General features: G+C 49.9%; 1 protein-coding gene across 1 annotated transcript in view; it reads left to right on the forward strand.

The window, feature by feature from the left end:
• The window catches only part of GPC3 (glypican 3), a 155,789-nt gene extending 135,691 nt beyond the window's left edge, over positions 1–20,098 (forward strand). The window contains exon 8 of the mRNA XM_059824489.1: positions 19,923–20,098. Coding sequence (XP_059680472.1) covers positions 19,923–20,098 — 176 coding nt within the window. The remainder of the gene's footprint in view (positions 1–19,922) is intronic.
• The last annotated feature ends 4,279 nt before the right edge of the window (positions 20,099–24,377 follow it).

Consider the following 24,377-nt stretch of genomic DNA (forward strand, 5'->3'; position numbering starts at 1 on the left):
ATCAGTCCCAGGTGTTTATAATGCCAGTCTGCTGGAAAAAGGTTTACCTTCTAGTCGGGTAGCAAGTTTGAATAACAGTTTGTATTATGCCAGAGCATCTAAGGAGATACTTTTCAACAGTGTAATTTGGGAGCTAATGTATCTTTAAATTGTTACAGAGTGCAGCATTTTACATGACTGAACGCATCAAAACAATTTCAAGTATGCAAAAATCTGCCCAGCTGCAATAGTGATAGTCATATTTATCTCTAAAGGATGATGAATCTGTTTTTCTGTAGCTGAAAACACATGAATTCTTCTGAAGCTGGGAAACACAATTCCTGACTTGGATACAAACTTGCTTTTCTTTTTGTGCCGCTTTTTGTTGTGGAGAGACAAAATAGTTTAACTGGATTTCTTTTTAAGGGACGGCGATAAAGAAATATTTCAGACAGAAGCAGACCAGGTGCTACTTGTTAATGGACCGACAAGATAACCTTACGCTGATAGTCAGGGCATCGTATCTGTGCAGTTTGTCATACAAAGAGAGGTTTGTCTGTGAGCCTGATAACAATATAACGTGTTGATTGACTTTTCACATGGGAGAGGGTGCCCCTTTCATGAGTGGCTTGGTTTTTACTAATGCCTTACTGCAGGTAAACTGATAAGAGCGATTATGGGGATGTAATAAATGAGGCTGTAGGGCGCAGCCCTGCTCCGTGTTGCAGGAGAGGGCTCCGGCCCCAGAGCCTGTCCCAGCCATGCTGGCCGATGCGTGTGCCCAACACTTACGTTGGTGCGCTGGTACTCAGCTGCAAAACATCCCGGAGATGTCGTGTGGGCACGGGGCTGAACCATTCCTCTCTTGCCCCGTGGCTGCCGTGGCTCCTGGTCTCAGAAAACGGGGCATACGCCCTGCATGAAGAAGGGCTGCCTTCTCTCCTGGCAGCATTTGCTCTGCAGTCCAGGACAGGCTGGTTCAGCTGAGATTCCTTCCTTGTGGACTGCTAGATCAGTGTAGCTCACTATGTTGTCTTTAGCCCTGATGCAGAGCGAAGACGGGTGGGTGCCGAGTGCCCATATTAGCTCATGTCTGCTTATACTTCAGGTGTCTTTGACCGCCTGGGCACTACTGAAGGGGAGCAGACACGGGACAGTACTACAGCTGAGCTACTGCTCAGTGGTACTACTCAGAAACCACAGCCACCAGCTGAAAGCAAGACTGGAGTCTGCAAGACTGGGGTCCTTTGGCGCGCACCGCCATGATGCTGGGGATTTGGCTACGGGCAACGGCAAGGATTGAACAGTAGGAATATCACACAGTGGGGGCACCCAGAGGTTACATGGAGTCTAAGTCACAAGAAGATGCATTCCCGGAACTAAGGTCCATCAAGGACTATTAAACACAGCTTGGCTCGGGATGAGCTTGACATGCGTCTACCCAGAAAGTGCCTCGGGGAAATACAACTATGTGGATAACTGCAGACACAATTAACGTTGGGCCAGGTGGCCCTGTCTCATTGAAAGGGTCTAGGAGAGGGTCCTGGGCTCTCAGCTGTGGCTGCTGCATTGCTATCCATCATCTTGCCCTGAGGGAGATGTCTAAGAGAACAGATGATGGTTCAGGTGGACCATGGAAGCCACCACTTATTGGAAAACTTTTGGGTACAACTTTGAGAGCACTCTTGAGCCCTAAAGGAAAGAAGATGGGAAATGCTGAAATTCTGCAGACTACCTTAAAAATCCTAACCTCTCAGTTCCCCTCTTCAAACCTGAACAAATGTGTTTGTTTTTACATAGGATATTGTGGTGATGACCTAACAGTGCGAGTTGCAGCGTCGCATTATGGCAGCAACCGAAGGCTCTGGGAAGCTGGTGTTTACTTAGATGTGGTTGAGTGAGAGCCTACACGGCAGCCATCTCCTTACCTGGGATCCAACAGGTTCTTACTTGCTGCAGACGGGAGCATCGCATTCTTGAAAATTAGTTTTTACATCTTTCCATAAATGTAAGTGTATGTATCTACCAAGTAATCAAGCCTGACTAAATGAAGCTGTGAGTTAAGTATCTGGAAGATGTCTGGATCTTCCCAAACAGCGATGCTCCCTGGAAGGTGGTAGCCTGGGTGGAGGAAAAGGCATTACCTGAGATGAGGCTCTCAAAATGAAATCAATGGAGAGACCATGCTGGACTCGTGCACGGGCCTGATCCTGGAGCCTGGTGCTGGTGGTTGATGGTCTCCAACAGAAGGAAACACAGACCTGGCCAGAAAGCAGCCTGTCTTTTTAGTCCTTGCCAAAAAGATGGGAAAGAGGGAAAGGGATGCTTCTCCAGAGAAATCTCTCAGGACTCATTGTTTTTAATCCACATTTCTTTCCCTCTTCTCCCCACCCCTTGCTTTGCAAGTGAAAATAGTGTGTGTTTGAGTCTGGGCTGCAAATCACTCATCAGTCAGTGTATTACCAGGACATGATCAGTTACTGAGTCAACACTGCTCTGTGCGCTCCAGAAACGGGGGATTCATCATCCGTCAGGCAGAAGCTCTCTTCGACTGTTGTGCATTAGCCATGACCTGTGCGTGCACATCTGCCGGGGCCGACACCAGGAGTAACATGAACTGATCCAGGTGTGTCTGTCCGAGCGCTGGCTCCCCCGATTCCCAGGTGGACCTCCAGCAGATCCCTGACCCCTCGCGCAGCTGGGATGGATGAGCTGTGAACTGGAGGAGAGATGTCCTCCTTCTCGCGCGGTGGCTGCCGGCGTGCTGCGCTCTGCCTTCCCCATCCGTCCCAGGCGCCAAGGCTTTCGGGGCTCTGAGGAGAGCCCAGATGGCTTTCTTCCATATCAGCAAATTTCAGGCAGCCGAGTGCTTCTGAAGTTCACCGGCCTTGCCAGCTTTTCTGAGTCTATGGTGCATCTCACCTGGGGCAAAAGCGGCTTGACCCCAAAATTTAACCACCCTCATGTTGTTTCTAGGGCAGGTCGGAAACTTTCTGATAGAAAGACTTTGTGTTGGAAAATGCCTCTCTGCTGGAACTGGGATGCAATGAAGCATGCTGGGCTTTTGGACGGGATTTTTTTGTTTTGGAAATAAATTGAAACATCTTTCTCTGCTCCTGCAGCGGGGAAATGCAGCAACAGCCTGCTTGCCCATACCACAAGGTAATGCTGTCAGCTTTCACTCCAGAGCGGCTTCTTGTCTAAAAGTCTGCTTGAGATTACGTTTTGAATTACACCACAGAAAAAAATTAAATCCAAGTGAATTGATTGGACTCTGTTGGAGTGGTATGTCAACTTGCCCTTTTTTTCTTTTTTAAACATCAGAAAATTTGGCCGTATTTTGCCTTTGTTCTGCTTTGGAGCAGTAGCACATTCCCCATTTTCTGTGGGAATGGAAATCTGGCGTTTTGACTGGCTTCTGTTGTTTCAGAAAATGTCTTCAAGGGTATTTGGGGCTCTTGACAACATCTTGCTGTCTGTTCTTGCTTTTCCTTCTCTCTTTGCTTCCCGCGGGACCTGGGACAACGCTCTGCCCTTCCTCCAGCGGGAGGCTGGGTCTGCGCCTGGCGCAGATCTTGAATGCAAACCCAGCCCGCGGACGTCGCCTGCCAGCAGCGCCTTTCCTTTCCCACACCTTCCTTCCTCCGAGGGCTCTTTCTGCGTATCCCATCTCCAAGCAGCCGGGAGCCAGTGCCCGAAGCGCTGCCTTGGGGCTGACTCTTTGCTGGATGCTGAAGGACCCTGTGCACTGCTGCGTGCCCGGGATGCTGCTGCGTCCCTTGGCTGGCTGCTCCCTGGGTGGTTATATACCATGTTGTGTGGGGACATATGTATTGTGGCGGCAGGTACTGCTGGCCGCTGTGGGACCTCACTGGCTGCATCGGGTTCAACAGCTGGACAGACTGCCAGGGCATCTGTCACCATCTCAGTCCAGCGCAGGAGTCCCAGCAGGATTTCTAAAATGTAAATTACAATTGCAATGTGATACACATCCTTTTTCTTCTTTTTTTTGTTTCCCCGCTCCTTCCTGTTTTAATTCAGTATCTTGAGTCTCTGTAAAACTGTTGGACTCAAAGCTATTTTGGAGTTGCTCGTGTCCCATGGATACTGGAGACGCTTCCTGCATGGGGAGGCAGACATCTGCTGCAGCCTGTTTTTGGACTTTTTTGTGTTAGGCAGACTGCAGTTGGCAGGTGGGAGCCGGTGGTTATTATCAGAGTCTGAGTAATATCCTCTGCCTCTCTGATAACTCTCCACTGGCTGCTCGGCAGCTTCGGTACACTCACTCATCCTGTTCTGGTTCTGTGTAGATCATTCCAGTAAAAAGTAAATAAAAAAAGCTGTGTGCTCCCCAAAGTCATTGCAGAACACAGCCTGCGATATCTCTTCCTCTTCCCTTGTCCACATAAATCATCTGCTAAGGCAAGTGCAGAGAATGTGAAAGAATGCATTTATACGTGCAACGCTCTCCTCTCCCCTTCCCTCTAAGGGCAAACTTCCCCACTTGTGCTCTGGTGTCTGTTGGCAGGGAGCATCTGATGTGCTGTCGCCTTCGATTTCCCTTCCTGGCAGTTGTAGCTTTATTTCTGCCTTTGCAAAGACTAAAAGAGGCTCAAAGTCCAGAGGAGGGCCATGAAGATGATCAGCGGGCTGAGGCACGTCCTGTATGAGGACAAGCTGGGAGGCTAGAGGAGGGAAGGCTGCGGGGAGACCTCATAGCAGCCTTCTGGTACTTGAAGGGGTCCTATAGGAAAGATGGGAGGGACTCTATCAGGGAGTGTAGTGATAGGACAAGGGGTAATGGCTTTAAGCTGAAAGAGGGTAGATTTAGATCAGATATTAGGAAGAAATTCTTCACCATGAGGGTGGTGAGGCACTGGAACAGGTTGCCCAGAGAGGTTGAGGATGCCCCAACCCTGAAGTGTTCAAGGCAAGGTTGGACGGGGCTTTGAGCAGCCTGGTCTAGTGGAAGATGTCCCTGCCCATGGCAGGGGGGTTGGAACTAGGTGATCTTTACGGTCCCTTCCAACCCAAACCAGTCTATGATTCTATAAGGCGTGCCCAGCATCGTACAGCCGACATGTGCACAGCCACCTCCCCGTGGTGCTGCGTGGTCTGTCCGTGGGTGCTTTTGCCACTGGAGCAGTTTTTCCAAGCGTGGGGCCAGTGGCAGATGTGAGGTGTGGGGGGGTCACAGCGGTACCCTGGTGCTTTTGGGGGAGGCGCTGGTCCCGGATGAGCAGGCTGTGTCCGGGGAGCCGCTGTGGCCGGGTGCAGGGAGTGAAGGCTTTGCACGCACTGCGTTCCCCTCCTGGGCTCTGTTGGACATTCCTGCCCGGCTGTGGGCTTTGGTGGCAGTCAGAAAGCCTTGCCCTGGTGAGGTGGTGTGCATGTGTCCGGGGCAATTTGGGTCTTGCAGCTTGTCTGGGAGTAGAGGTCCTGAATATGCCCTCTCCAGGCATCTCCTTGCCCATTTTGATGCCCCCTTCACCCCTCCCATTTGCTTTATTTAAGCCAGAAGCATCGGGGGACATTCTCCAGCCACTCCAGAAAACAAAGCTGAATGGTTTCTCCTGGGCCCCAGACCACTGCCCGAGATCTGCTGACCCTTACATTTCCGGTGAACGAATACAAGCTGGTGGGTCAGGTTTTGATCTTGGAGGTTCAGCTGATGTCTTTCCTTCTATTTTGCGGCACCGTGGGCAGAGGTAGGTCTGGTGCAGCCTGCAGTCCCCAGCTATGAGCGTCCCCCACGCACAAATAATTCCACCAAACTCGGTCCTCGGGTGCGCGTGGAGTGGGGCACCAGCTTAAGTATCTTGCTGATACTCAAGTGTCTGCTGGGCCAGACCCTTAATGCTATTAGCAGACGCTAAATAGGTCTTTCTTATTTAGTGGCCTTAATTTATTAAATCAGGCAGCAATACTCTTGGAAAAGCAGTGCCGGAAAAGGGAGCAGAGCGAGCAGTAAGTTTCCAATTTCTGCTGGATCAGGCCCCTGGAGATCCGTGTGATCTGGTGCATTGGAGGCAGTGCTATTGCAGTGACTCATAAACAGATGTGCCCAATTTACATTGCAGCTTAATACCTTTGTTTAAAAAAAAATGTTTTTTCAAGACGAATGTGTTAAAGCAGATGTTTCCAGTAAAACAAATACTTGTGTGATTTACAAACAACTTCCCACCACCAAAGCTCATTAGAAAATGTGGAAAAAAGAAAAAATGTTCTGTGTACTAACAAAAAGATCAAATAAAATCCAAAAATAAGGACATAGCAAGGAGGTATTTCTACATGTTGACTGAAAGGAACTGCTGTGCTTGGGTTGGGAAGCAAGAGACTTGAGAGGGATTTCAGTTGCTAATAGCAGTAAGACTAACCCTGACCAGTTGCATACCTTAAGGAGCAGAGACCTGTCTGTAAAAATACTTAACCAGCTCCTGTTATGTGGGATACGGGGTAACCGGGACCACTGTGTGCGATTGCCCGGAGGTTCCTAAATCACATCCGTCCCACTGAAACTGCACTGGGGGACTGAACGGCTGCAGGATTGCACTAACCCTAAAGCAAAGCAAACAGATGCCCTATAGCAAGCCCTGCTCCGAGGGATCCCTCCCCGGGGAATCTCCCCCTCTGCGCCCCACAGCTGGGGCTGGGGGATACTTCCTCTGCCTTGACCTACAGCTCAGGCTTTCTGGGCCGTGCAGACTTGGGGTGTCTCTGCCCTTCCGCAGAGGGCTGTGCCCGTCCACATGCTCCTCCCAGTTTTTGGGAGGCAAAGGCAGGCGTGTGCTGCGAAACTCTTGTTGTCTCCGGTCTCTTCGGCCCTGCTTTCCGCCTGGCTCCATTGTGGGGCTGCCATCACACAGTGCCTGCAAGCCCGGCACTCGTGTTACATACAATTTGACACCCCATGTGGTCTCTAATGGGTTTCCCAGGCTGCAGCTGCAGCACAGCCAGCACTTTTTGTTAGCTGCAGGGGCTGGCAATCCCCCTTTGCCTTCCAGCTCTCCACTGCACAGGTATCATATTTTTTTAAGGCACTTGTCACCTATTTCATCCAGGCATTTGTTGCTAAAGAACCAGTGACAGTGGATGTTTGTGGGTTGGCAGGCTGCTCGTCTAAATCCATCGCTGCTTGGCACCTGAGCCCTGGGCAAATGGTTCCACCAACTTCTGAGAGGGCACAAAGTCATCCAGACAGATGGAAAGGTGGGGAGGCAGCCAGCAAGCCCAAACCGAGCAAAACAGGAGGATCGGGAGGCAGAGGGGGTTTTGCTGCTTTGCTAGAGCATCGCAGGAGAGGCCTCCGGAGCAACCAGGTCTGCACGAATCCTGTGCCATGTGTGTGGGTTGACCCAGCGAAGGATGCCAGCTCTGCAAATGCTGCAGCGAGGGCGGTTTGTGGAGCACCTCAAAGCACCCATGCATGTTGGGGTGCCTTCCCATGGCTCCGCTGGCAGAGCTATCGGGAATGCCTCTCACGGCTGGAGGGGTTGGGAGGATGGGCAGAAAAAGGCAGCGGGGTTGTCTTCTGCAGCCTGTCCCACCCGGGGAGGGGTGACACAGCAGCCCGTCAGCCAGCGGCACATGAGGAAGCAACAAGGACAATTTGAGGAGCTTCTGTTGCTTCTTGGTGCATGGATGTGGGATGTCTCATCAGGGCTCTCAAGTTCATCGTTAGGAACAATGACCGCTAATGTCAGAGACCTCTTGAGGTGTCCTTAGAAACAGGGGCTGAGTGGATGCGCTGAAAGGTGGCTGTGGGACGGGACTGCTCCTCGCCCTCCCTGCTCCCTGATGTCTCAGGTTGCCGTGCCTTGCCATAAAGAGTTTTTTCGGAGCGAAGCCTCGAATGGCTACCTTCACAGCGGGACTTGCTGGGACACGTCCGGAGGAATTAGAAGCATCCCAGGAGGAGGAGGCCGCGGCTGCAGAGTGGCTCGGGGAGCTCGGGGGTGCTTTTCCCAGCTTCCCCATCAGTGCTTGTGAAGCTTCGTTGCAACCTTGGCTCAGTTTTAGCCATTAGCGAGTGGAGGTTTGCGCTCAGCACTCAGGTACTATGAGCCTTCAGTGCTTAATTAATCTCTGCAAAGCAGAGGGCGTAATTAATGCCTGCGGTGCGCTTTGAGACCCTTGGGTGAAAGGCAGCATGCAATCGCTGTGCTTTGCCTTTCTAGAGCAAAACCGCACGGTTGGGTCTGTGAAAATCATCACTGGCCAATACCACGTGCAGTGCGCGGCCATCCTGGGATCACTCGTCGTATTGTGGCGTTTTGGGGTCTTTTGGTCTCTGCCGGCGCTGTCTCGGGGAGGGCCATGGGCAGATGTAGCCCGACACATCTTCTCTCCCCTCTGCTACGATGTTCCCCGACCGGTGCAAATTGTCACGGGGACATGGAGCCGAGTGGAGAAAAAAATTTTCCCTCGCTCCTTAAAAAGGGGACATCTCCATCTGCTTTCCTGGTGTTTCTACACAGGCTTTTGTAATTTGTTCCTGAAATACCTTTGGTTTTAAGCCATTTCCTCAAACAAAGAGGGAAAATTGCTGCTAGTTGCTTAGTGCTGGTTTTAGATTAAACCATCCTGCAAAGACTAAGCAAACTGGGTAAAAAAAAAAAAAAAAGAGTATATTTTGGTAGTTTAAGGACAGCCAGGCAGATTTCCTTCCTGATATCTATAAAGCTTTTTTTTTTTTTCTCACTGTCAGCATTGTTTTGTGGGTGTTAAACATAAAGGAGAGGAGAACAGATTGCAGGTACTTTGAGTTCCAGCACAATCAACTGTCATTATTTAAAGAAGATGCTTTTAACCAAGTTTTTAAAATTACCTCCTCATTTATCAATTGTCAGGTGTCAAACCGCATGTCGTACGGAATTGTTCCCTGTCACACGCCGTCCTGACGCTGTCGCACCCGCTCACGCTTTGGGTGATCTGCAGACGTTTTACACCACTTGCCACCGTGCATTAACAGAAATAAATTAACGCTCTAAAAGCGTAAATGTTGTATTTCGTAGGAGTCAGGCAGGATATTTGGAAGGGAAAGAACTGTAAATAGAATGAAATTCTTAAGTGAGATTATTGATATGACAGGACTAAAGAGCTTGGGATTCTGTGAAAAGTGCCTCTTTTCATCCCTCTAATAAGTCCATTACTTGCACTCGGGAATATTTTAAGGTCCTTTTCATGCTGAATCTGGAGTTGAGCATGCTTTGCATTTCAAGCTTTGTCTATGAATCAGTAGAAGCCAAAGTTATTTCTGCTTTAAAATAACAGGAGCAGGGAACAGCTAATCTCTTTTCATTCTGAGTCCTTACATTATTTTACGGGACAGAGTTTGTGTTGGCTACAAAACAGGGCATTCACAAAATCTATGAGAAGGAATTTAGTCTAAGAATGAAGCCTAGATTGCAGTATGCATAAAGACTCCTTCTCCTAAGGCCATTAAGAAATTCCAAATCTGAGCTATTTTGAACAGTGACATTAAATTAGCCTTGCTAATTCCAGTAATTCAAGCCGATAGCTGAGTTTACAAATCTACTAGATGAGGCCTTCCCATAATTACAATCTCAATGTGCTTTTCAGCTAAGGTGAGTTGGCACAAAAAAAGATAAATAAATAAAAGGGGGGAAAATGCTCTTTCTGTTCTGGCTTTTGAGATGAATATCTCTAAAGAACAGTTAACTGGCTGTATTGCGCCAATAAGACGTCCCCTGTCCTGGACTGGTAAGTTCATTTTGCCTGTAATGTGCAAGTGAAGTGCAGAAAAGAAACTGGATTTTCCCCTGCTTTGTTTTTTCTGTTGTCTCTGTTCAAAGGAGCATTGATGCTGCTGGTGCTTGTAGATCAGTTTTTAGTTGTTTATTTACAGGTAGTAATTCCTACTGGGAAAAGAAAGTCTGACTGTGCTACGTTCTTTTGTGGGGGGGGAAAAACCCACAACCTGGGGTGGATAAATTCAGGTTAGAGCAGGTGGAGTAACAATACAAAGCAGCAACCCCCCCCCCGCCTTATTCCTCTGGAGAAGTTGATTTCCAGATCCTAACACAGCTAGATGTTCCCAGAGTGATGGAAAGGTTTTGAGGATATGCCTTCAAAGCCATAAGGCACAAAACCATGAAACAAATAAAAATTGAGTGTGTTATTTAAAAGGGTGTTAATTTTATTAGAACTGAGCTGAGCTAATGTAAGGGCAAACGTAAGTATTCACATCAGTGCTTAACTTGGGCCGCAATGTTCATAAAATGTCCTTTTGATCAAGCTGTAAGTGTTTTGATCCTTATTCTATGAGCATCATTCAAAGTGACCTAACCGTAGCTCCAAACAGGCATCTGCAGCTGCAGGAGTCCTTGAGCAATAACAGGTCAGGAACTTGAATGCGTGCTCTGCTGGGAATGCTAATATTGCAATCTTTTTTTTTCTTTTGTTCCAAATAAGAATGAAAGCACAAAAACTCTCACGAAATAAAAATTCCCAACAGAAAATTGTTCTGCCACCATTGACTGTCGATACTTGAGTCAAAATATTAAACAAAATGCTGATTTTAATCTATCAGAATATTAACGGCATGGCCGCTAAATATTTGGCTAGAATCGGCACGGGAGTGTTTGGCCTTTCTCCCATTGATAATGTTGTCACCATTGGCACAGCCAAGTGAAACATCTTGATTTTTAGAAGACCACCCTGATTTAAGAGGACGTTTTTCTGCTGGGCACCCGCAGGGCTGGGTGCAGCTCCTGCAGCTCACAAAACCGCAGCAGCACATTGCACGGTCCCGCGGAGCCTGTTCGGCAAAGGGATGGAGCAAAAAGTGTGCAGGAGGCTGGCAGGCATCTCCTCCTCTCCCTGATGCAGGCAGATTTCCTACCTCCTATGCATGTTGCCCATAGGTTCAGGTAAATGCAGGAGATGATGCCCCAAAACAGTGTTTAGGGCAAAACCAGGTAGAAGCAGCTGTGCTGTTTTCAGGGGCTGGAGGGAGCTGCCGTTGCTCCCCGAGGCCGGGGTGATGGCTGGGGAGGAGTGCGGTGGGGTGCTGCGGGGCACGAGCCCATCTCTTTTCCCTTTTCCGGGAGGGTGGGAGAGGAGGGAGGCTGAAATGCAATTCTTGATTTCCAGGAGACTTTTATCTCTAATCTCTGTAATCCGTTTTAGAGAGGATTGTGTATTTTTCAAGGGATTTACAAACTGGATTACGTAGCCTTTTTATTTTGATTTTCCGCCGCGATTGTGACATTCCTGAGACTGAGCCGTGAGTGCTACAGATAGATAGGACGGAGGCGGAGGCATTCGTGGACTCGGACCTTGGAGTCCTCTTGCGTTGTCATCTCCTCGTTTCACTGCTCGGCTGATACCTGCTCGCCGTGCTGATGGATGTGTCCCCAGGGCAATTTGGATGCTCCCATGTAAGCTGTGCAGACCCATCTCTGGTACCCTCCGTAGCTGGAGGTGTTGGGCAGGAGCCTGGGGGCGATCCCCTCCCTCCCTTGCTCCCTCCTCCTGGGATAGGGACAGCCAAGGTGGCCTCCTTGAGCTCCACCATGGTCCCAGCTGCGAGCACGGGTTTGACGAAGTCCCGGCTGTGGGTCCCCAAGCATGATGGGGAGCCCCTTGGCCCCCAGAGAAGAGCAAGTGTGCTGAGATGGATCTGGCACAGCCCGAGTACCGCAGCCATAGTGTCCTGGTGCTCAGCTGGTATGATGCCAGGTTTTCCATCGGAGCTGCTGCCACTATCCAGCTCTATCTTTTGGCACTGTCATTCCAGCGATGCTTTGGGACCAGGGTTTGCTCTCGGTCTGGGAAGGAGGCAGGGCGCAGGAATCAGCCCCAGTTTTGCGTCAGACGTTATGTGCACCTGGTAAGCAGCTGGGTTTAATTTGGGTCTTTCTCTGCATCCACGCAGAAGGCAGTGCAAAGCCAGGTCCTGGTTTCAGACTACGGCGGCTGTTCCCAGGGCTCCTTCCAGCACACAGCACAGGGCACATGACCTGAAGCTGTTAAAAAGTTCCAGCCTATGAACCCAACCCTTCTTTTTCTATATAAAGTGGGAAAGTCAGGTATGGTGATGTTTCCCAGGGCCTCCTGCGTTACCCTGTTTTTATAGGCTGAAGTCACTTTAATGTTGTTTTAATGCAGAGCCAGGGGTTTATTTATTTATTTATTTTAGCAGCTTAACGCAATGAAAAAAGCCGGGTGGTGCCGTAGCCTCTCAGCTCCCTTCCCTTGGCAGTGCTCTCACCTCAACCCATGCTCTGTGCAAATGATCCCGGGCCAGCTGGGTTCCCCGGCACGGGCAGGGGGAGCTTGCTGTCCGTCCACGCCAGGGATCCCGGGCAGTGTAAGACCACAAAACCTCAGGCAGTTTCTCCAGGAATGGAGGCAGGCTGAGCAGATACGTGCGTACTGCCATGCCTGAGCCTACCTGCCGGCTCTACCTGTGGGCTGAGCAGGTATGTCCCTGCCCAACCCAAATTCTTGGGTTATAACCCGAAATCTCACTCCAGATATTTTCTTTGGCGTCATAAGTTGTAGCCTGGTGGAGCCTCTGTCAGTTTGATCCCCAGGTTGGGAGCGCTGCTCAGGTGGTTTCTTTACGTGCATGCTCAAGGAGCAAAACGCCAGCCACCTTCGATTTTTGTTTTCCTTACAAGAATCATGGAATGGTGGATGTCCAGCGATTTTTGACTAAGCATAGATGTTGCACAAAGTCCCAGTCCCTTAAGAGGCACGTTTCTGGTTGCCTACTTGGAGCATGAATACCACAAACCCTGGTCTCCATGGCCTGGGCCCCATTCAAGTCTGGTTTCTGCACGCGGTGAGTCACAAAGGAAGATGTCAGATGTTCCTGGGTGCTGCAACACCATCATGGGTTTTCTGATCAAGCACTGAGAAACATCCTTGAGGGCTGCTTTTAGCAGCCGGCATCTGGAAGGCAGGGGCCATTGCCGTTCCCCTTAGGACTGCATCTTGGCAGGTTTTGCTAGTACATGAACATCACTAAATGTCCCGAGCTTGGAGAGTTGAAGGCCAGCAGGTAGCAAGCAAGAGCTACCTGTCCTGGTCTTGCCGTAGCAAAGAGCTTTTGGGGAGCAAAGGTGAAGGAGAAAATTTCAGTTTGGTGTGATGATGATGTCTTTGGTCATTAGAGGAAATTTGAAGCTTTTCATTTTGCTCTGTTGCCACTGGGAACGTTACCTCCCAAAGTCAAGACTGCCCTGAGATGTCTCGGGAGACAGTAGAGTGATCAGAAGAGATCGCTTTGGGGGTTTAGACCTTGAAGGTCTCCAAACAGGGAGAGGGTGACTCCACATCTGGGTGGGCTGAGGTACATGGGGGATCTGCAGGAACATTGCTTGACCCAGTCCTATATTGCTGCCTCATAAATCACTTCACTTCCATTCATACTCTTCTGTTTCCAGCTTTTCCTCTTTTTCTTTCTTGACTCCTGCCTTTGTAGATGCTTTTGGCTGTCCATGTTTAGCTCCCTATTTCTCAGTTCTTCTCTCCTAGTTCCTTTAGGTAGCAGCTCTTTTTCTGGACAGTACAGCTGGTTATCAGACCGGGCCATGCTGCTTTGTCATCAAAGTACAAGGACTCCGGCACTTCCAATTAATAATGCTAATGAGATTTGTTAATTTTTAATAGATTACATGAGCGCATTTTGCTAAACACGTTTTTGTGGCTCCACACTCCGAGTACAGTTCAGAAACTCTTTCACTTGCTGCCAAAGGGAAAATGATTAATGCAATTGCAGATGCCAGATTCTCTTCGGGGTAAACCTACAGCACACCAAGGAGCAAAGAGGAATTTAATGACTACGTTTTCAAAGTAAACATAGGCCCAGGTCATAAATGATAGCCCTTTCTCACCACCAGCCTCTGGCCAAGGTGGAGTGGAGGAGTAGTCGCTTGAATTGGGGTCATGGTGCATGCCATGTGATGTGTTGGGTTTTTGGGGATGTTTTGTCCCTTTGCCCCATTGAAAGCTTGAAGACATCCATGGGCGAGACTTTTGTGGTGGTGCTGGATGTTGGGGAGCTGGGGTGCGCGTACTGGCTGCTGCACAGTGCTTATGGCCGATTGCCTTGTGTACCCTGAGCAGCACCCGGTTGCACCCCATGGTGTGGAGCTGAGCTGGAGCTTCCTCACCTCTCCGTGCTCGATGACTTGGTCTCCCCAAATCAACCTGGTTGCTGCACTCCAGATTGCTTCAATCCTGGGGGAACTTCCCCCAAATCGGTGCTGGTTTTGTGGTGGTGCATGCGGTCTTTGGGTCACTCATGAACACACGCTGCAGGCTGTGGGCCGTCAGCGGCACGCTGGCAGCCGGGATGTGTCGAAGAGGTGAGCAGGGTAAAGGTCTTGGTTTGCAAATCAGCAATCCCAAAACCGATTCCCTTGGGTTTCTGCCCAGGAAGTCGGTTTTACCGCTCGCTGATGAGCCGCGCCAGGCTCCCTCGGCCACGTTGCCGACGGCAGCGGGATGGTGTTGAGACAGATTTTTTTCTTCCTTTTTTTCCAAATCCGTATTGCCAAGAGCCGCACCTTCTAAATTGCTGCGGAGGAGGTGGAAAAGCAGAGGCACAAGACCATGCACATGCTGCGCATCCATCTCGGTGATCTCGCAACTGTGCCAACACAAGCATTGCGGCCAGCCCCGGCTCAGCGCTTTAATTACGTGCCGGCGCGGCCACACCTACGGCTGGGCTGTTGCAGCTCATTGCGCAAGAAGACAACTGGCAAACCTGTTGGTGCTCCAGGATTTTAGTGGTAATAAGCCAGAGGGCAAAACCTCCCTGGTGAGATGAAACCATGCTTGGCTAGGTGTTTGGAAGAGTTTTAAGGTGTTTTGGAGAAGCAGAGAGCTGGGGATCTTGGCTGTATCCACGCAGTCATGGCCCTGTGTGCCATGTAACTCCATGGATGGGTTCAGGTGTTGTTTTTGTGGAGGCAGAGGTGTGTTTGTAGTATGAGCTGTTTGCATGAGAAAGACAGGTAACTGGAAGCTGAGATAAAGAGAGTTTTTGGTGTTCCAACAGGGAGAGTTTGGGATGAAATTGGACAGTTCTTCTAGATTTCAGGTGCAAACACGTGTGAGAGTGAAGTGGTTGGTGCTGTAGAGGTGGAGAGAGTTGGGAGCCAGGGTCAGGCAGTCTGGTCTGTAGAATCACAGGCTCTTATGCTTCACCTTGTCATGAGTCAACAGCTTGGGCTTGACTCAAACATCTCTCCCTTTAAGAAATCCAGTCTTGCTTTGGAGACAGCCAGAGTCTACTGCATCTATTGGCAACTTGTGCCCCACACTGATGAGGCTTGCTGCTTAAAAAAATTACATAAAGCAACACACCCCAGAGATTGTAATTTTCGTCAGCGATGGTAGCATGTGCTTTCCTATAAAAATCCTGAAGGACATGTGCAGGCAGATGTTCACAGCTGACCATGAGAACTGCAGGAGCTTGTCAAGCTGCCCTACTTGTCTCTGATATCTCTATTCGATGCGTTTTGCGCTTATTGGAAACACACGGTCACATCCATTCCCTAGTCCCTTCACACCACAGAGTTTCCATCATTTGCAAACAAGGGCTATCACCACGTCCCCACAAGTGCTCTGGTCCGCTCGGCAGCCTCATTTGGTGAACACGCTGCGTTAGGCACAATGGTTTTGCCTGTGGAGGGATCCCCTTTGCACCGGTTGCTGCTACACGGGGCTTCAGCAGAGCTATCAAGTGACACCATGAAGTGACACCATATAGTCTGTTACTATATTAGGTCCATCGCTGGAGCCATCTGCCAGGGCAGGGTTGGCAGGCGGGCAGCCCAGATGCCTGCCTGCGAGATGACATTCCCTGGCTCCGGGCTCTGGGCAGCAGCCGAGCCAGCCCACGGGAGCCGGGCACCGTCCTCTTGGAGGTCATTTGCCGGAGAGGCATTTGCTATCAGTTCTTTGCTTAAGACTGTGTTGCCCTTTTAGGGGTGTCAAGGGGTGTTTCAGGAGGCAGCGGTGGATTTGGCACAGGAATGCCTGCCGTAATGCGGTCCGCGTGCCAGTACTCATCCTCCCGGCGCCAGCTCCCGTGGGACTTGTTATACCAACTCAAAACCAATCTCCTCCCGCTTCAGCCGTCTTTTGTAGCCGTCTCCAAAGCTAGTGTGGTTCAGCAAGAAGAGCTTTTTAATGATTCCTGTCCGATAAGCTTGCACAGAGTCGGTACGCCTAATTCTAGTCCTAATCCACAGAAAAATGCCGCCACTTCATTTTGTGGGTGTGGAAAGTGCATAGAGCTGGCAGCAGGTTTTATCATCCACGCTGCGAGACCATTGAAGCTCTTGCTGTCCTGGGAGCAAAGCACAGCAGCTTTGTGTTAGAGGGGCTTTTGTTACAAAAGATGCTTCCGGAGGGACCGGCTTGTGTTCGGCTGGAGACCTTTCACCAGCTGCGTCAGGACTCCGGGAAACGGCACGGCACACTTGCTCGGCTTGCATGTAGGGGAAAAAAAAAAAACAGAGCTAATGATTGACTATTATTTTAAGGGGATTATCTAATCCGCAGCCCAGAGGACAAGAGGGGCCAAAATGAGTGAAGATTGAATACGTAATTAGTGTGGATTGTTGTAATACCGTCTGGACTCCAACTGTTTATAAACAGAAACAGATTTTTCTAGTTCCCCCCCCCAAAAAAAAAGCTTTTGCAGGCCAAAGGGCCACTTTGTAGCAGAAACAGTTGCAAATGAAGTGCGTGATCACAGCTGGGGCAGTGGAGATATTTAATGCAGAAGATGGCTGGGGAGCGGGGAGGCGGAGGAGCAGCTTCTCTTGGGTTATTTTGCAGCGTAAAGGCGGAGTTTTGGGCAGAATTGACCGAAATGGCATATGTGGGAGGTTAGTTTCCGTTACCCACCAGCCATCCTGCAGCTTCATCCCTGGTGCCGGAGCTCCTTCTTTGCCGGTAGCTGTGGGAGCCGAAGGTGCCGGGATGAGGCGGTGACCTGGACTAACCAGGGATCCTAACGAAGGCTGGAAACCGTAATGAAGCCCTCTCAAGAAGTACCTGCTTAGGAATATTTGCTAATTTGGATTCCTCGGTTTGAAATATTATTATTATATATTTTTAATATTGTTATTGCCTAGACCTGGTTATCAGCTGCCTCTGTTCTGTTAAAGGCTAATACTTTTTATTTTCCTTTCCTCCTATGTACCAAAGGTCAGTAGAAGTTAAGTGAAAGGGATTTACAAGAGTTACAGATCCATTATTAAGACAAAATAAAAGATGTATGGCTAAATCCATCAAGCCTAAAAATACAATTGGGCACAAATAAGCCCAGAGAAGGAAACAATGGAAGGAACAGCAAGAACAAACGGCACACCCAAGAACTAAACTTCTGAAGCGGTTAAACAAGGCTAGGAAAATAGCTTTCAAATATTTGATGGCAAGAGGGTTTCTGTTCCCTTCTCTTTAATTTGGTCAAGAAGGATGGATGAGAGAATTGCCATTCCCATTTGGGTGAAATGCCGTGATTTAAAAAAATTACCCTTACTCAAATTCAGGTGAAATCCCAGAATCTGAAAATTTCCCATGTAAAAGAATATGTCTGAAATTATCATTTTGGTACGCTTTGGCTGAACGTTTCCCAACACGATTCAGCTGCTGCATTGCGAACCGCGCAGGAACTCGCATCTCATAAATTACAACATTGCAGAATGAGACTTTAAAAGGGAATGTCAAAACCCTTTGTGCTGTTAAGGACCTTGCTGAAACACTCTTTTGTTTCACATTTCTTTTCTAAGCTGAGGGCAAGAGTAGTTAGTCAGTTCCCGTGGATTTTTTTAGTTTTGCTAGGATGTCCAATAAGAGAATATTCTGCCCCAAAAGCTCTGCTGATCAGCTGCAGATCGCTGGTCTGGAAGCACGCAGGTGCCTGATGGTACTGTGACCCCACGGGGCATCTTTTAGGGTTTTAGGAGTCTTTGGAATGTGTGGAAACACCTTCCAAAACACACCAGGGCGGGCCCTCGTTGCCCTGATGGGATGTTGTACCAGCTGCAGGGCGGGGTCTTGTGTAAAACAGCCAACTGCAAAATAATCTGGTGTGATTTTATTAACTCAAATCCCTTCACTTATTCTGCAGAAATGAGCTTGGGAAAATAAGATGGTGCAGCCAGGCTGCTCCCAAACTGTCCCGAAGCCTGAGCATCCCTCGTGCCAGAGGGACTTCTTCTTTCTGTGCTTGGAAAGCAGCACGGGATGGGCAGAGGTGACCTCCTGGCACATCCCTTTCATGGTAGCACCTTTCCCTGCTCTCCCCACGGGTGTGCAGCTCTGGAGGACAGCAGCATATCTGTACTCTTAAGAAGAAAAGCAGGAAAGTTGTGGAGAAGAGGAACCCAGTATCTGTGGGAATCTCCTGGAGAAGACAGTTTACCAGCTGGGTTTTGCTTGCACCTGGCCCTTTGTGTGCGTGGAGATCTGCTCCCGTTCAGCCATTCCTGAACCTCTTTGATGGCCTGGGCTGACTCACTTGTCACGCTAACACTGTTACGCTTTTGTTTCGCAGTGTTTGGGTATTTTTTGATTAAGAAATAGTGCCTGTTTGCCTTGGCAGTGGTGCTCGTTGGGTTGATGCAGCATTTTTTAGCTGGAGTGGATTCCAAGTGGAATCCAAGAGCCTCTTGGATTCTTTCTCAGGGGTGGGGTGATCCAAACCCATCAGTATGCTGGTGATCCACAAGGGCTTGTGAAAGGCTTGAGCCATGGTCTCTTCTGATGGAAACCACCAGCTTCCTCCACTTCCAAAGGCCAGGCTCTGGGGATGAGATGGACGGACTTAACTGATTCCCATCTGGGTGAGAAACCTGGATCCCAAAAGGAGACGGCAGCAGCACGAGAAGGGGAGCGAGCAACCCGTTGCCTTGAGTCAAGCATGGGTGCACCTTCTCAAGCCAGATGCCGGCTCGGCAGGTGCAAAAGCCTGGGTGGATCTGGCTAATGGCATCTTAAAGCACCTTTTGCTTTTTTTTCTCGGCCCTGAGAATTGCTCGTTTCTTGCCTTTCCACATCGTCTGTGTGGACTTTTTTATTCTTCGCTGTCCCAGGGAGACAAGGGCAACTGTGGCTTACTGTCTAGTAGGTCCCTTGCAGCCAATGATGGGTTGTTACAAGCTTTTCCCCCCTTAATGTCATGCTCCTCTGCCAGGAGTATCAAAACTTTTATATTGGACATTTTCTTGGGTTGGAACTCCCATGTGCTTCATCTCATAGTCCCCATGTTGCAACACCAGCGTGCCCGGGGTGCGTGATCCATTCACATTCCTCGCTCTCCAGCGCTTTGATGAGGTGGACAGGGGATGGGACGAATGTGTTGAAAGTGCTGTAAGGAGCATATTTTGCACACGCTTACGTAAGACTGCACTAATGCAGAACTGCAGAGCTTCTCAGGTCCTCAAACCAGGAGGTATTTGGTGGGCAAAGCCTTCTGCTGCCTCTGGCTTCGGGGGGACTATTGCGCTCGCTTGGATTTCCTCACTGCTGCACGCATCCTTGCAGTGTCTGGGGAGCAGACATGATTTGCGTTGCTAAACACCCGCTCCGAAGCTCAGCTGGTTTTCTTTGGGAGTAGCTCTCCAGTAAGCCAGATCCCCTTATCTCTTTCGTTTTCTTACTGGGGCACCTTATAGTTGTGATTTTTTGGTCTTTCCAAGCGTAAGGTTTGGTGTAGGGTACTGGGAGGCTCTCTGGGCCTGGGGCTGGGTGCAGGACAAGATGTTTGCTAAGCTCTTCTGGCTCATCCACCCCTGCCACGATGCCTTTGACCGCACTCGGACCCAGCTGTCGCCAGCTGCCGGCACAGGCTGCCCCAGGAACCCCGGTGCTGGTGGGGGCTGGATGTGCCGTGTGTCGGGATGCCGGCACACACTGCGTGTTATTAACCACCTCTCTCCTTCTGCTTTCAGAGCTGGCATACGACTTGGATATCGACGACACCTCTGCAAACAAGCAGCTTCCAAATCAGCAAAGCAAAGACAGCGCCGCGGTCCCCAGCAGCGACCACGGGAGCGTGGCCCCCCGCCCCAGCCCTGCCGCTGCCGTCACCCTGGTCCTGCTGCTGCTGCTGGGCCACCAGCCGTGACTGGGGCTGGCGGCATCGCTCAGTGTCTCTCCATGCCTTTTTTTAATAAGGAAGACATTTGGAATCTCTTCAGAAATATATATGCACATTTCCAAAGACGGGGCAAATTACTTGAGTCAGTTTTATAAAAGAATACGGTATCTTCACACAAAAAAAAACCCCCAAAAAGCGTTTGTTCATGGTAAACTAGTAAATACATTACAGTGCTTTTTAAAGATAATCCTGTTTAATATAAGAAGGTTGATACTAAATTGTGTTCCTTGCAGTTTTTGAAGACTGAGGTCTCCATTGCTGTTAAGTTGAAGACCATAATTCATCTTGAGTTGTTCAAACATGCATGGGGTACAGAACACCTATGATTTATGAAATGCCCTCAGCAACTATCAGACCCCTGATCCTAGTTGACTTAATACAGATTTTGTCTGTAGTTCAAGCAGTTTTTGTACTTACTCTGAATTCAAGGCTCACCCCTAGGAATCTGGCCAGGCACATAATATGGAGGGCATGTGAAGACAGGGGAGAGAGAAGGTCAGACATACGGCAGGAGGAAAGATGCTGCGGAAGAGGAGTTGTTGTGTGCCAGGATTGTCGTGGAGATGTGCTCCCGTGGGCATGAAGCACACTTGCATCATGGCAAGTTGCAGGTGATTTTGCTGCTCACCTCCCAGCCAGGTCTTGCAAAGCCCTTCAGTGCAGGCGGCCGGTCCCCTCCTGCATCCCCGTGGTCCATGCAATGCCCTGATTTTATTCTTCAGAACAGAAGCACCTTCTTTCCCACGGGAAACCTGCAAACACCGCACCAGCCGAAGGACAGACGGCATGGATGTACACACCATGCTTTATGGGGATGAATAACGGGCGTACAACGCATTGTGCTACGAGGCAGGAAAAGAAAAGGATTTGCAGGAGCCCGAGGCAGATGAGACTTACTCACGTGTTTCTTTGCATGTTACTTTACTTAAGCTATCTCTAAAATAAAGGTCGGTTGCTCTATAAATGGTGCTCTGGAAGTAACCTGCTGCATGTGCGAGGCAATGCTCTGCCTTGTTCCTGGAGCGGGCAGCCTGGAAAAGCCATCAGTGCCCGGCTCGGGGGCACCACGGAAAGGCTTGGCTTGGTCTGATTAAACCGATGGGCTGGGGCCAGGGAGTGTTTGGTTTGGTTCCTGGCCAAAATGGTTACATATTCCTGTTCAAGATGCTGCTTTTACTAGAGTGATTATATCCACAGTATCTTAAGCTGCAGCGTGTGCATGTAAGGGTGCACGCACACACTCACATGCACATGCATGCTTTAAATATTTGTGTGCCTCAAACCTTTTTAAAAGCGACTTTATGTTTGGGAGAGAGTAGGTAAATCCGACCCACACAATCAGATGGTTTGAAGAGCGGAAATTTTGCCCAGTCTTACTTTGAAGTGGTGGGGCTGATCTGGCTGACCCTGATTTGAAGTGACAAGCAGTGGCAGAGGGGGAGCTGGCTGCTCACCCGGCTCCTCTGCCTGGCGACGTTAACTCCCAATTCACCGCTCCTGATGGAGAGGAGCGGATCGGGGCTAAGCTCTGGCATGACCTGCTGGTTAATGGTCAGAGAGCTATCCTCTGCGTTTCAGACCCATCATATTCCATCCACATCAGGGTGAGCGCTGGGGATGTTTGAGCAGCACTGGTGCCATACAGCATTCCTGTAAGCACTGATTTTTTACATCCGTGACAGTGTGACGAATATTTGTATATGCGTATTTTTATTTTACGTGATCACAAACCAAATTACAATCCTCTCCATCTCTCAGGATCGCCGCTTGCTGGGGACCGCTTGGGTCAAAGGGGTCCCGGTGCACGGGGGTGATGCGGCGCAGAGCCATCGGTATTGCTGGCAGAGACGTTTCTTCACCCTTCTGCTTCACTCTCACATTGGCCCAGCTCTCCCCATCATCCCTGTTCTCCGTGCCGCAGCTGGCTGTGCCCGTGAGCCTCTGCTCCACCAAAGGGAATATTTTATTACAGCCACTTGAATTCCCATCGCTTCTTCCCTTCTGATCATTTCCTTTCATCCCCCTGGAGCGCCGGGGGTGGGAGCAGGCTGCTGGGTTTGTTCGGAGATGATGTGCTGCCTCTGCCTCGCCAGGTATCCCTGGTACCAGTGCGGGGACGTTCTTGCCTCTAATATTGTGTCGGAAATAGTCTGTGTGCTGCTTCCTTAGATGAGCAGCAGGACGGGATGGTGACACTGGCTCTTCAGTGCGAGTCCCGTGTGCTTGCTTTCTCTCCTGGGGAGATGGCGCGGGCTGTGCCTTGCTGTGTGTCTCACAAAGCCCACCGGTTCTCCGCTTTGCATCACCGCGGTGCGCTGCTGATGCTTCTCAGCAGAAGACCCCTCTGTAGCACACGGAGCCTGGTTTCCCATTGCACACACATGCTGTTTAGCAAAGTTGTGCTCGTTGGAGACTTTGTTTAGAGATCACAAAAAACCAGCCTTTGAGCTCGCTACCTGCCAAGTTTATAAAATAACGCATTATAACTTGAAAAAAAGCTGTTGAATTTTACCCCGTGGTGGGTTTGCGCGCACGTTTTAACAGGGGTTTTGCAAGGGATGCCCTGGCCACCAAGGTGAGGCAAAGCTGGCCTTCAGTTTTGGGCAGTGTTTCATTCCCATGTCATGAGGAATAAGGAACAATTGTTCCCTGTTTGTTTCTCCACACCACCTCCGCTCACTGTGACCTGTGTTGCCATGGGATGAGACATCTCCGTCAGGAGGTGGGCACTGTCCCCTGTGCATGTGTACCTGGAGCTCCACACCTTGTCCCAGGGCTCGCAGGTTTAACCGCCAACACACAGTCAAGATTATTTCAATTTTTCTTTATTGTTATTATTATCATCATATGTATCAGTGTAATGAGTATATGCATCATATATACAATAATGTATTTATATGGGTTGAGGAGGTGCGGGACTTGAGCTGACAGTAGGTGCCAGGGGAGCGTCTCGGCTGCTCTCACAGCACCACGATAACACGGCAATGCGGCTCCAGCACCGGCGGTGGCTGTGTCCGGCCAGCGAGGCATGTGGCCAGAGTAAATATCTGTCTGGTTTTCTGCCAGCGGGAAAAGTAGCCGAACAGAGGGGTTTATGTTACGGAGGTGCTTCTGGAAAAAAAAAAAAAGTCGAGGGAAAAAAACTTTTCTAGATCATTTCCAGCCCTGCGGTGAAACCCAGAGCCGGTCCCGAGCTGTTGCTGACTCCGATCCCTGAGTCTCCCCGTGCAGAGCCACAGGCTTGTCGGTGCAGCACGGCTGCCCTCCGTCTGCCTGTGCCGTGTCCCAGTGGTGCCTGGTGCCTCGTGTGCTTGTCGCCTTGTGACTGCCACGGCCAAAGGCCCAGCGACCTTGGGGAAGGTTTCCAGTCTCAGGTGGTTGAGCCCTTCCCCCCTGCCAGTTAACCTTAATGCCTCCTGGCCGGTTTTGCAGCTCTGGTTAAACTCCGGTGGCAGCAGCGGGGTGGCCGGGAGCCTGCCGCCAGCGTGCACGTCCCGTGTGCGGGCAGGAGTGAGCAGCATCACGCTGCATGCAAAGCCATTGCATCTCCAGGTGGGTTTGCAAGCAGCCTTGAAAAGGTGGCGAAGCCAGCACCTTTCTCCGTGTCTGAGGGTGGTGATGAGATGCAAACATGTGCTTAGCATGTGTAATGTATTTTTGTACTAACCATGCATCAAATTATAATTTAAAACCAAAATATTTTTGTTGGATGGGAAGTCTCAGTTCATTAATCAATTGACTAATAGTTTAGTGCTGGAATGTTACAATCTAATGCACTTAACAGCTGCTTGAAACAGCTGGTGCTTACGGCTCATGCTGTTTTGGGAAGTGAAATCTAGAGTGTCTCGGTTTTGTTTTTCAGGGAGTTTTCAGAATTGCTTGTTCATCTCCATGAGCTTAGCCCTCAAGCGCTCTGGAGCGGGGACCCAGCAGGGATGTGGGACTGGATTCACTGGGGCTTCCAACCGAAACAAAATCCCCCTTGCACGGAGGATGCAGAGAGCACCAGCTGTGTCTGCAAAGGTGGCAGCTGGACACGGGGGTGTTCCTACAGGTTTGCATAAGGGCGGCATGTGTAATCCCGTGCTGTCAGGTGTTTTGATTTGCTTTTGAGTCAAAACCGGTGTGTGCTGAGCTATGGGTACAGCAAGGGAGATGCCACCAACCGAGAGGGCAATTCCTGGCTGCTCCCCAGCATCGGACGGTGTTCAGTTGGGGCACAGACCAGGGTCCTGGCGAGGTGGCA

Source organism: Gavia stellata, chromosome 14 (genome assembly GCF_030936135.1).
Source record: "Gavia stellata isolate bGavSte3 chromosome 14, bGavSte3.hap2, whole genome shotgun sequence".
Classification (NCBI taxonomy): domain Eukaryota; kingdom Metazoa; phylum Chordata; class Aves; order Gaviiformes; family Gaviidae; genus Gavia; species Gavia stellata.